The 13407-nt window shown below is 47.6% G+C and overlaps 1 protein-coding gene across 9 annotated transcripts in view; it reads right to left on the reverse strand.

The window, feature by feature from the left end:
* SRGAP2 (SLIT-ROBO Rho GTPase activating protein 2) overlaps nt 1-13407 on the reverse strand; it is a 242667-nt gene that overhangs the window by 22628 nt on the left and 206632 nt on the right. For all 9 annotated transcript variants that reach the window (XM_045182803.3, XM_024575296.3, XM_045182769.2 and 6 more), the window contains exons 14-17: nt 12918-12978; nt 6839-6916; nt 5785-5919; nt 3973-4078 (exon numbers count right to left, since the gene is read on the reverse strand). In XM_045182803.3, coding sequence (XP_045038738.2) covers nt 3973-4078; nt 5785-5919; nt 6839-6916; nt 12918-12978 — 380 coding nt within the window. The remainder of the gene's footprint in view (nt 1-3972; nt 4079-5784; nt 5920-6838; nt 6917-12917; nt 12979-13407) is intronic.

Below are 13407 nucleotides of genomic sequence, written 5' to 3' on the forward strand. Positions count from 1 at the left end.
CATCTGTGAATCTCCAAGACAATCCAGCCACAATTCCAGCCATGATTCTGTCCAACTCACAAAGAAGCCAAAATACTCCTTGTGAACAACAACCCAGACAGAATCTTTCCCAACGAGGAGGCACTTGAGATCGGTCAGGATTAGATTAGAGGAAGACTTAGCTTTTCTGGACCTCAGCGAGTGGGGGCAGTTTTGACCACGGGAGAGACGCACCGCTGACTCACCCTTTTAGATTGTGGAGCGGCGTCTGAGGACCTAGAGTGGTGCTTCTAGGACACAGGTGGCAAACACAGGGCCCACGGGCCGAATCCGGCCCTCCACCTTGTTTTTTATCCGGCCCGGCACCTTGTTTCTACCTGGCGGCAGCGCCGAGCTCCTTGCCCCTAGTTAAGGAGTAGTTACATCTATACACAGTCCTAAAGTTACATTCTGCCCTTTGAAGGCAACCATGAGGCTGATGTGGCCCCCGGTGAAAATGAGTGTGACACCCCTGCTCTAGGACTTTCAAGTTCATGTGACTCACCAGGGCACCTCGTTAAAGTACAGATTATGATTCACGGGTCTTGGAAGGGGAGGGACTTGGATTCTGCATTTCTGACAGTCTCTCAACTGATGCTGACGCTGCTGGTCTGAGGACCTTACCTGATTATCGAGAGACTAGAAGAAGATTATTTCTTGGAACTTGAAAAGGGCAGGTTTCAAAAGCCATGCAGTGGAGTCAGCAGCGGCGAGGAGGAGCTGCCCACCCTTGCTGGGGTGCTAAAACTCGCCGGGTGGTAGAAATGCTGCGGTGGGCAGCCTGTGAGATGAGTCCCCCAGTCTCTGCCTGCCCACTGGTGGTTACACCCTTGTGTAGTTCTCTCTCTTTGAGGGTGGGCTGCAGTTTATAACTCGTTTCCTGTGAACGGGCTATGGCAGAAGTGTTGGGACGTCACTTCTGAGGTTAGGTTACACAAGACTGTGGTTTCTGTCTTGGGCGCTCTCATTCCTGTGCCCTGAAAGAAGCCAGCTGCCACGTTGCAAGCAGCTCTGTGGTGGTGAACTGAGAGAGGCCCCCGGCCAGCAGCCAGCCAGGAACGGGGGTCCTCAGTCCGACAGCCTCCGAGGACCGAATGCTGCCAACACCACGTGAGTGAGTGTGCACGCGCATCTCCCCCAGTCGGACCACAGCTGTATCTCCGACACCCTCACTGCACCTTCCTGAGACCGGGAGCCACACCTGGATTCCTGACCCACAATACCTATGGCATAATAATAGACGCTTACAGTTTTAAGCTGCTATGTTCTGGGGCATTTGTCACACAGCAATAGATAATTAATTAATGCAGATGCTAACACAGAGTAATTAACAAGGCCTTCTGGAGAGGCATGTACCCAAGGTTCCCGCAGTGGATTCGGCACTCTAAAATACACTAGTTTTATTTATATATAGATATATATGTACATAAATATATTTAAAAATAAATTTTCTCTCTGCTTCCTTGAGACTGAGGATGCGTACAACCTAAGACCATAGCCTGAGATAAAGTACACGCACACCCAGGACGCAGAGCGACGAAGGAAAGGGCCCTGAAATCTGGGGTAGGAGCTACCTGCGAACTACCTATACCGTTGGTAACTGCCACCCATCGCCCCTCATCACCCCAAGGAGGTGGTCGTCTTTATCACCTGTATCCTGCATTCCATCCATTTTAGGGAACACTGTGATTCTTAATGCTGCACCTTTTCAATAAATTGATTTCTTTAAATCAGACAACAAAGTGAAATAAAACAAAGTAATGGTTTGAATCCATGCAATTCCCATTTTTCCTTCAAAAGCGGCCACCATCTCCATGGCTACATGGTGCTCACTCGATTGTTTCTTCCCTCCTGCCAGCCCCCCACCCCCAGTGCCCCGATTTCTTTAAGCAGAAAGAAAGTGTGGGGAAGAGAATGAGGCCGTTGTGCTCATACACACATTCACCCCAGGACCTTCCAGCTCCCCGCCCGCTCACCTGCCACAATGCTCCTTGCTCTGGGAAGCAGACTAGGCTCACTTCGAGGGCAGGTAAGTCAGCGAGGAGAGACAAGGATGGTGGCCCTGAGAGTCATTATCAGAGTTCCCATTGCCATCAGCCCACACGGGGCAGTAGGTGAACACCCTGTGTGAGTCATGGGGTGCTGAACTCAAAGGCAGCTGTGGTGCTGGGTCGGGACCTGGCTAACGAGTGGAGCAGACATAGCCATGTGGAGGAGGCAGACCGCAGAGCCAGCACCCTCTGTCACTCTGCAGGGCCAGAGCAACAGGGCCAAGGGACAGTGTGGGTGACCCAGAAAGGTCTCAGGCTGAGGTCACTAGCCCAGATTCCTACAGAGTTAGGCTGACTATGTAAGAAAGCTGAGACCAACCAACTAGGGAGACTCTTCATTTTCACAAAGAAACATGTGCCCCTTGGTCCAATTTAGTTTTTTCCTTCTGATAGATTCCTGGATCTAGAAAAACACTTCTCCACTATAGAAAAAACCATAAAGCAAGAGTGACGATAAATGACAACGGAATCCAGCCCGCGTACTGAGGTGTCTTGGGGAGTGCTGGGGTCTGTGCTGAATGGGCAGGGCCTGCCTCATCTCCGCAGCCGTCCTTACTCCACAGGGAGCTGCTGCCACGTGGGGAGGCGGATCCGGTACTGACCGATCCAAAAACGTTTAACAGAAGCTGGAAATCCAGATTTTTTAAAAAGGAAATCCCTGACATTTACATGTTTCAACATTCTCAAGGCACAGTGGACTGCAAGGAAACACATCTACAGGCCTTATCTGGCCCTCAGGCTGCCCGTGTATAACCTTTGGTGCAGGAGGTTGAAGGAGATGCTGCAGTGACAGCAATGTGGGAAGGCAGATGCCTAAGGGGAGGAGTATCGCATGTCCTTGCGCGCTGACTTGGCTGCCACACGGGGACTCCAGTGCCCTGGACAAGGGAACACTGCTTGGATGGGATGTTCCATCCAAGCCCAAGGTCCCCTCAGATCTCTCTTCCAGTTACACCGACGCCAGGTTTCCCCCCTGAGCATCAAATTCCCACGTTCAGCTGTCTATTGAGAATCTCCCCTTGGAGGTCTAACAGGTACCTCAGCTTGACATGCGCACACAGGCACCTGCTCTCGATTCCTCCTCCAGACCTGGTCTTCCCTGACTCCACAAACGGCATCACTACTTCCCTGCTGCTCGCGGTAACAGGTAGAATTCCTCTGGTTCCTCACACTCGACACCCTATCCGCCAGGAAGTCTGTCAACGCCATGTCAGAATAGATCCCAAACCTGACCCCCCTCGCCACCCTCCATCATTGCCTCCCCAGTCCACGCCACAATGCCCCCGCCCAGCCGAGGTGGCACAGTAGCCTCCGAAGGGTCTCCCCGCTTCTCTTTACAGCCTTCTCTCTTACGTGACTTCTCCACAAAGCAGATGGTAGGGTTTTAAAGAAACATATAGAGCAAGCAGATCATGACACTCCTGCTTAAAATTGTCCAGTGGCTGCCCGAATCCAAACCCTTTATAACCATGACTCTCAGGGCGCGATGGTCTTGAACAGCCCGTGGCTCCTCCCTTCATTTCATTTGGGCTGCTGCTCGTGGTGCCTCCTCAGAGAGGCCCTTGCTGACTATTCCCCTGCAGTGGCTCTCCCTCTCACCCCGCCCCAGTCAGACCCCTGCACTCCACCCCTTTACTTAGGCTCCCTTATTTTTCTTCTAAGTTCTATTACTACCTGACATTTCTGCTAGTATCTGTCTCCTCCTCTGGAATGTGAGCTAAATGATACCAGGGCTTTTGTTTCTTATTGTACAATGTATTCTTGCAGCTTACATCTGTGCCCAGCACGTAGTAGGTGTTCAGCAAATATTTGTTGGGCTGCATGAACTGACACAGGTCCACATATAAGGTTCCCGTGGCTGAAGCCAAGGTCTGATCCAGCTTTCACTGGGAAGTCTACTCACTGATTGAGGAAGGCAAAGAGGTATCTCATGATAATCAGGGTGGTTTTGGGCAGGACAAGGAGGACCTTCCGGATGTGCAGAGCCCTCTCCTGCAGGTTGTCCATTGCTGAAAGAAAAAAGGCCATGTGTTACCCTCCACTGTGCCTGAGACCCCAGGGAGAAACAGTAAGAAGGCCCTTACGACCAGCAGCTTTAAGACAGAGCGCGGCCAGGCCAAATCCACACAACACTGGTGCATTGTGTAAGGGTTTCATCCCCGTGGCTTCTTGGGGTGAGGGACATGCTGGGCTTCGGACACTTACCAACGCAGGCCTGAAGGTATATGCTCCTTGGGCACAGATGGGGTTGCAGATATTCCCCAAGCATCTACTACCCTCTTATTAAGACAACCACAGAAAAAACCTGTCCATAAACCTGCTAGGACTGGTGGACACCAGCCTTGGAGGGCCTACGTGTGGGGAGTGAGAGAGCCTGGGCAGGTCCTGTCCTGCGCACTCCACACACGCGTCACTTATCCTCTGGGCAAGCCTGGCTCATCCGCCCCGCTCCCTGCCTAGCAGGCAAGAAGAACGTGTCCAGAGACAAGAAATGGCTGCCCCTATGTCAGCAGTGATAGCTAGACGACCTGTGGCCCCAGGCTAGTGGTCTCCATAATGGCCAGCTTCCCCACCCCAACAGTGCACCTTGTGTATATATTATGAGTATAATTTTGTAAAAAAGAAATGGGGAGCAGTGGATGGGGAGCACACTCAAGGGAGGAGTTGGGCAGCTAAGGTATCTCATACTGTCTCGGCAGCCCCAGGCTACTTGCGACACTCTACCCAGGCCCAGTCTTAGAAAAAGACATGAAAACACGGGGAATGCATATATTGAATCACCCACAGAACTCATTTCCGCTAGATTCCCACAGACAGTGTGTCAAAAAATAAAACAAGAGAGATGTCTGAATGCTCTGGGGTCTTTTTCTCTCAGAATAACAGAGAAGGATAGTGCTCAGGGCATGTACCAAGTCAAACTGGAGACTCGGTTGTGGGGAGCAGGGTGTGGAAACTGGTCGGTCTGGGGAAAACGATCTTTTCTCCATTTCAAAGGCGCTACCTGTTCTAGTCTCGGGAGCCACCATTCCAATGGGGTGTGATTCCAGGATGACCTGGGATTAATCCAATGTCCCATGGATTATATTCCATGGAAAACAAACGAGAGGATGTTCCAGTATGATGAAATGGCCAGGAGTAGCTCTCTAAGCCCCAAATTTTAGAGTAAGAGGCAGAGTAAGAGGAGGATAAAACAGACTGTATCTCTCTGTGCAGAAGTATGTTGCTACTTTTAAATGTGCAGAGGGTCTTTATTCTAGGAGAACACATATTAAAATATCTAGCACGTAAGCCATGCCATGTTTAAAGCAACATGCAGGAAATATTTGCAACATCTCTGCTTTTGTTTCATGAAAATCACAAGCACTAATGTATAAGCTTCCAATAACTGAAAAGGACTCTGTCTTATATGGGTATAAACATATCTGACTGAAGAAAGATAAAGCCCAGAGAATCAAAGGAATTTCAGGTGCATCAGGAAGAAAAAACCCAGGCATTCTGACATGTGGTTTTAGATTCTTAACGAAAATGTCATTCTTCCTCTTCCCCCGCCAGGGGATGAAGGAGTGATGAGGAGGAAAAACTTCACTGGAGAAAAAGAATAAAGGAAAACATTATGGCAGAGCTTATGAGAAAAAAAAGACCTGTGGAAATTTCTTATCTGTTGCTACACGGCGCTCTGGCCCAGAGGCCAGTCTGAGGCCGGGAGGGTACTTACAGACGCAGGCCATCAGGTCGTGGAAGATGTCCTTGGGGAAGAGAGGGTGTTCCAGCCCCCGGAAGTAGAGCTTCAGGACGCCAGCTATGGAGTCCATGTCATGGTCGTTCTGGTCCCCAGCCAGGGGGTCCTCTCCTGATAATTAGCAACACCCCCCAAAAAGGAAAGAGAGTGAGGCACAGCACATAGGACGAATCAGAGGTGATGGGGGGAGGAGTGACCTATTCAAGTCCTCATCCAAGTCCATCAGCTCTCTGTCCAGCACGGCGGCCGTGGGAGGGGCAAACCAGAAACAAGATGAAGCAAAGACTGCTTAGGCTCAGGAGAGGCCTAAGAGGAGAGGCACAAGAGTCTATTAGCTGAAATTCGATTGTGTCAGACTGGCTTGGGGACATTCCCTGTGGGCTGGGGATGGGACACAGCAACTGGCTCTCTCATAAGAATCATGAGACCAGGCTGGAATTGAGCTCCTGGTGGCGGAAAATGAGGCTGGGAAGGCCGGCCTCTCTGTGTACCTCTCACTCTTCCTGGCCTGCAACAAAGGACACCTACTTACAAGAGAAAATCATGCAGGAGCTCCCTATGGAAAATTTCATATCAAATGTAATTAGATTTAATGATTGGACCAACCTCAAATTGAAACTATATATATCCATTATAGTGACGGAAATTGCCAAAGCTTGCCCATTACCTTAATAGCCCACAGAATAATAAATGGACAACGACGTACAGGAGCATGAGCCTTGATATTAAGTGCCACCAAGGGTTCCAGATGAAGCCGTAAACCGCCCAGATACCACAGTTAACTTCTTGGGTTTCGGCAGATCATCCCCAGAAGGCAAGATGAATGGGGCTGAGGAGGAGACAGCTGGGGTGGGTGTTACCATCTCCTGCATATCTGGGGAGAGACGTCTGCGAGAGAGCAGGTGCTGGGCTGAAGAGGGAGGCAAACTGGCTTCCTAACCTCTGGGTACCTCTCAGGGGAGAATGGGCGAAGCCAATATTCCAGGAGGCTGGCGGACACTTGGTCTTATCTTCCAGGCTGTCGCCTCACCTCTCTCAAAGGCGTTCTTGATGTCATTCACTTCCACCTGGGATCCCGACACCCGGAAAATCCCTTCATGCTGCAGTCCTGGGAAGTAAGGGCGAAGTGATCACGGAGAAGAAAAGGCAAATCCACACAGCTGCGTGCTTAGGTGCAGGTCTAGCTCTGCCAGCCAGTGTGTATTTGAGTGCCCTTTCTCTCTCCTCAGGCCAAAGGAGCACACATGTGCAAGGAAGTTGGAAAGTCACTGGAATGAATACGAGGCATTCACTGAGTCAGAGCCTTAAAGGAAGAAATGTCGACACCTGGTTCCACTTCTGACTCCCAGGGAGATTGTGAGGCAAGTTCCTTCCGCAACCTTTGCCTCTGTGTTCCAATCTGCAAAGTGGGGAAGTGACCCTCTGGTACCTTCTTATCACCCAGGATCAGGAACAAGAACCTAGGGCGTGGCAGGCAAGCCATCAGACATCACGGGAGGAGTGTCAGGGGCCTGAGATTACAATGATTGCCTTAGCTGTTCTAACGCTGGCTGTTCAGCTGCTCTAGGGCGCAATGCTTTGACAATTATGAAAAAGGGAGGACATGAAAAGGCAAGGGGTCAGTTAACAAACAGCATTGCCAGACACTGCGCTAGCCACTGGTTTTTGACTGCAGCTTTTCTCTCAAGACAAACATGCATCAATGTTACGCTACGGTAAGAACTTAGGAGACATAATCAAAAAATGCATGTGTGATGGCTGCTGCTAAGAAATGCTTTCATATAAGTAAGTCAACTGATTCTTAGAACAGCCATGTAAGAAAGGTAAGGGGTGGCCAGCAATCCCATCTTCCAGATGAGGAGACTGATGAGTTCCGAGCAGCCTTAGGATGCCCGGGCGATAAGAACCAGCGCCAGGACGCAAGCCCAGGCCTTCCGGCTGCAGTACTCCTGACACCAGGCCGTGCGGCCTACTAGAGTGAAAGTGCGAGGGGACCAGGACCCACTCTTAGTGTGAACAAGGATCCGAGTCCCAGAGAGCACCACACATGCGACTACAAACCTGGTAAGGGACCCAGAAAGCACGTCTTTAGTGCGGGGCCCCGGGGTGGACTGGACTAGCATCTGTAATCACAGCAGGTCTGCCCCGTCTTTCTCAGGAGCCCTGCGTCTCCATCCTGGGCATTGTGCCACAGTCTCTCTGTTACGGCACCATCCCTTGAAAATTCTGATGTCAAAAAAATCTCAAACAAATTTCTTTTTAGGAAAACAATAGAATAAGGCTACCTTCTGCCCACTGTTTTAGAGCTGCCCTCCTGGTGAGGGGTGACTAGACCTGTGAAGGTAAGCCACATAGGCCAGGACTGAACCCCTGAACCCCAATGAAGCGGTATTACGTAAGCAAGGGAAATCCACTGTGTTCTGCCGTGTAGAACGCACTCCCACGTATAACACGCACCCGTGGTTTTGTGCGCATTATATAAGGATTATTATACCCACGGTATGTAATCGTTACACTCATGGATGATGTACACCCTCATTTTTCCCTCAGAAATTTGGGCAAAAAAAAGTGCATATTATACATGGCAAAATACATTAATTACCTGGCTTGTAACAGGACTTGAGTTGCCTGCTTGTTTAAGGGAATTCCCAGAATATTCTTCACAAGAATGGGAAGCTTGATAAAACCCCGTTAGTGACAACATCATATTATCATATCAGTGACAAATAGGATGTGACAGCCACATAATGTTTACTCACAAATGTAAACACAAAAACAGTCACACACCCAGTGCGGTGTCGAAACCACAGTAGGATGTAAGAAAATGCCACCTCAGGAGCCAGGCTGCTTGGTGTGTTCTGGCTGGTAAAGCCAACAACTTGCTAAGAGAGGGTCATCTCGGTGCTTTTTGGTAAACCGGGGCCCAGGACAAGAATCAGAGGGAGGTTTATTGGAAACCAGGCGGCAGGCCTGAGACACACGGCAGTCCCTTTTGGTCTGGTGTGTTTCCCCTCGAGACCTATGTTCCAGAAGGACCATTCTGTGTTCTTGCTCAAAAGACAAAGGTTTTCAGCATCTAATCTAATGATTAGACAAGTACGAACCTTAGTAAATGGTGGGTTTCCAGAAAGTAAAGGGGAAAGCAGATGGCTTTTTATTATAATGCAGGTAAGGCCTCGCATAACCAAACTGACACATCCATGATCTTTTTCACTTTTTCTCAGTATAAAACCAATCAGACTTGGGTAAGTTATTTGCAAATGGCACAGAGCCTTCCATTTTGTCCTGCTGTTGGATCCAGCTGTTGCCAGGCACTGCTCTCCTGGAGAATTCCTGAAATGACTGCTACACCACCACCTCCTGCTCATACTACTTTACTCCCTTCCTCCTGAAAACGGTGGGGTTTTCCCACCCTGACTCAGTCTCCGCTGTTCCTTCCGTCCCTTCTCCTTTATGTCTTCCTGGATCCCTAGACCCACCATTCACGGATGAGCCTCAGCTTTCTCGTAACGGGGACTGTAATATCTACTTTCCAGGGGATGTGAAAATAGTAAGAATGTGCAAATTCTAACATCTGCTGGGCCACAAACACTTCAGAACTGACAAGAATTATGGGCCCTATCCCCATTAAGGGCACACACACAAAAATTTTAAGCACAGTTTTTAGGGAGTTCGAATACCTGGAGTCCCTATTTGGGGAAAAAGTTCAATTTAACTGAATAAATGTCATTTTGAACAGCTATAATGTACTAAGTTTTTTTCTTTAAATCAACAATATATTTATCTATTTCTTCAATCCTGGAATGTATATAAAATGGCTTCAGAACTGCTGGCCCATGTCCCCATGATAAAAATGACCATAGTAATACAGCTCTCTTTGCCTTTAGACTTACAGTACATAATCAAAACACTGTTTTCCAAAGTGACTTATTTTTTTCCTCATGCCCTCAGGTGGTTATGTTATTTATTTGTAATCCAGTTAGGTTTTTATTCCATTTGGGATTTTACTCCCATCCTTGAAATTTTTTTTTTAAAATTTATTGATTTTAGAGGAAGAAAGGAGGGGGAGTGAGGGAGGGGGTAGAAAGACAGACACTGAGATGTTGCTCCAGTTATTCATGCATTCGTTGGTTGATTCTTGTATGTGCCCTGACTGGGGATAGAACCTGCAGCCTCGGCGTATTGGGACAATGCTCCAACCAGCTGAGCTCCCAGCAGGGCCCATCCTTGTTGTATTCATCCGTTTACTTATCTTTTAAATATGAGGAACACTAACATAGTTCTACAAGTCAAAATTACACAAAAAGGAACACACAGAGAAATGTCACTCCCCTCTCATTCCCCAACTCTTTTCATCCTTTTCTACCATCTGTATAGATAGCCAATAAAATACTAGCTTTTGGATTCCTCCTTCCTGTACTTCTTGCAGAGCTGAGAAGACACATGTATATTCATATATCCTCTTCTTTCTTGCATGAAAGGTGACATGATTTTATTTTTTCTATTTTTTAAATTGATTGGGGGGGGAAGGGAGAGAGACATCAATTTGTTGTTCTACTTATTTATTCATTCACTGGTTGTTTCTTGTATGTACCCTCAGCAGGTACTGAACCCTCAACCTTGGCATATGGAGATGACGCTCTAATCAACTGAGCTAACCTGCTGGGGCCAAAGGTAGCATGCTGTAGCTACTCTTTTGCATAATATATACTGAAGTCTCTCCCTGTCACTTCCTGGAGATCCCCCTCATTCTTTTTTTGTAGCTGCATAGTATTCCATTGTGTGGATATACCAGTTATTCAACCACTCTTCCATATAAAGGCATTTAGGCTGTTTATATTTTGCCGTTACAAATGATGTTGCAATAAATAACCTTGTGCACATGTATTTCGATGATGTTGGAGGTGTATCTTTCCGGTAAATTCCTACAAGGACTGTTGGATCAGAGGACAAGCGCACTGCAGTTTTGCCAAACTCCCCTCCAAAGGGGTTGCGCGGATTTGCACTGCTGTCAGCATATGTGAGCATGCCTGTTTCCCAGAGCCACACCACAGAAACGTGCTAAGTTTCTGTCTCCTCATGCACTGTGTCTGGACAGGGAAAGGGACAGGGACATTCAAAACACAATATCCCCAACCATCCACTTCTCAGCAGCCCCACAGCTAACACCCTGGTCCAGGCCAATGTCATGTCTTCCCGGGGCTATTGCAGAAGCCTTCTTTGAAAAGCTCTTTGAACCCTGTTCAAAATTCTCCAGGGGTTCCCTAACTCACTGAGAATAAAAAGGAAACACCTACCTCAGCTAACAAAGCCCTAAGAGTCTGCACACTCTCCTCCCCATTCACTGTGCTCCGGTCACACCAGTCTCCCGTGTGCCGGTCCTCACGCATGCCAAGATCTCTGCTATGATGTTCCTTGTCCCCTAAACACTCTTCTCCAGAGACCCACATGGTTCACTCCCTTACTGCCTTCAGGGCTCTGCTCAAATGTCACCTTAGGTGACCCTGGGCCTTTTCCCTCAACCTGCCCAGAACAGTGTCCCCTCTCCATTCTCCATCTCCTCACCTTGCTTTACTTTCCTTTGTGACACTCCCCAATAGCTAGTATATTGTATATTGTTTGTTTATTGACTACACAAGTGATCCTTTCTTTATTTGTCCTTTAGCAGAATATAAGGCTCACGAAGAAAGGAACATGATGTTCGTACACAATGAGTAATCAGTGTATATATCTGTTGAATGAATGAATGAATGGATGGATGAATGGAATGCAAGAATGAACCATTAGGAGTTCAGACTCTCTTGTTTTTATTATCCTTTATGCACAAATAATTCTTCCTCCCCTGAACTTGGTTTGGACTTATCTTTGCTAACTGCTTGACCATTAATTATTACTATCTTGTGAAATTTCTTATATTGTCATTCTGAATTACTATAGCTTATCACTTTTAAACTTTTCACTTGCTCATTTATTTTCTCCCAACTGTATCACAAAACCAGGTGAAGATGGCAACGGCGCATTATCCCTGCTTTTTGTTTTTGTTTCTTCCTGTGCGGCAATGCACGGTGCCCAGCATTGATCAGGGGCTTGTAAATATTTGCTGACTATTCAATAGTGATATCAAATGCTGTTACTTCAAGTGAATAGAGAGAGAAGATGAAAACTGTAGCTGATTAGAGGGGTTGTGGGCATGCTAAAATGATTACTATTCCAAAAATGAACATAAGCAATGTGCCGGTTTTTCAGGAGAGAGGAAGGAGAGAGAGGGAAAGACAATGGATGCCTCTGAATTGAGACCAGCAATTAGCTACATACCTCCATAGCTCCTAAAAGATCGTTTGGTCCCTTTTCCTAGAACTAGATAGGGTAACACCTGAAAACCATTTCTGATACCTAGTTCCTAGAAATCTTCATGGCGCTAGCTCAGATATCTGCATTTTCTAAATACTCTTCCACTCGAAAGATCAATTCTCTGGCAGTTCATCTCTCTCCTAAATTCTGTGCAAGCGGCCTAGGAGGTGCTGAAGAAGGAATGAAGTTTTTGAGATTCAGTTTTGTCCAAGGGAAAGACAGTGTCATTTGACGCAAGTTGAGAAGGAGCCAGCCCCTGCAGACTCTCCAATGTGGGTTACAACTTTTAGACCAGCTACTAACTGAGTGCTTGACGATACTGTATCTGGTGAAACCAAACCAGGACAAAACCCAAAGGACTTATTTGCAAACAGTTTGATGCGAAAAAGCCAATGTGATATGATGGTCAAGGCCGTGCGGTGGGAGATACAGACACGAGCAAAGACAGTGAGTAACGGAGAAACTGCCGTCACCCATCACACCAGCTACACTAATTCACATAGCAGCTGTGATTTAAAACTCACTCTCAAGCTAGAAAAGGAAGTGTGGTAAGTGGCTGAGGCGTTTTGGGTCAAAAATATGATGTCTTTTTCTCAATGTCTGTGTGTGGCCATTCTGAGGTAGAGAATATTATGTGAACAAGTAAGATTTTATTCCTTTTCTGAGAATGTCAGGATGGGAAGTTAATTTCTACACTTACTGCTCAAAAAATTCCTTCCCAACTTTGCACAAATAAGGCAAGGCTAGATCCTGCTCACCGTGTCTGCTGATAAACCGGATACAGCTTTCTACCACCAGAGGAATTGCCTGGCTGGAATCCTGAAAAGCCAAAGAGAAACACAACGTTAGGATCTTTGAACAGGGAGGGATAGCCGAGGGTCAGAGGAAATGGGCCAAACGGTGAGGAACTTGTCTCAGCTGGATCAGTGGCTGGTCCACAGAGAAGCGTCCGACCGGTCCTGTAAGCTCCAGAGCACATATCTAACCGTCTACTTGGAATGCCACACAGATGCCTTAAATCCAGCATGTCCTTGGAGAAACCCATCTCTTACCCCAAATCAGCTCTCTGCCCTCAGCCATCCAATCAATCAATCAATCAATCAATCAACATTTTGTCAAGTTTGCCTTCAAACTATCTCTCAAATCCATTCCCTTCTCTCCCTCTCTATTGCCACCAACTCAGTCCAATCCATCAACATCTTAATTCCCACCCTTGGTTGTCCTTCAAACCACGCTCTTCTTCCTTTG

The sequence above is a fragment of the Desmodus rotundus genome, chromosome 12 (genome assembly GCF_022682495.2).
Source record: "Desmodus rotundus isolate HL8 chromosome 12, HLdesRot8A.1, whole genome shotgun sequence".
In the NCBI taxonomy this organism is placed as follows: domain Eukaryota; kingdom Metazoa; phylum Chordata; class Mammalia; order Chiroptera; family Phyllostomidae; genus Desmodus; species Desmodus rotundus.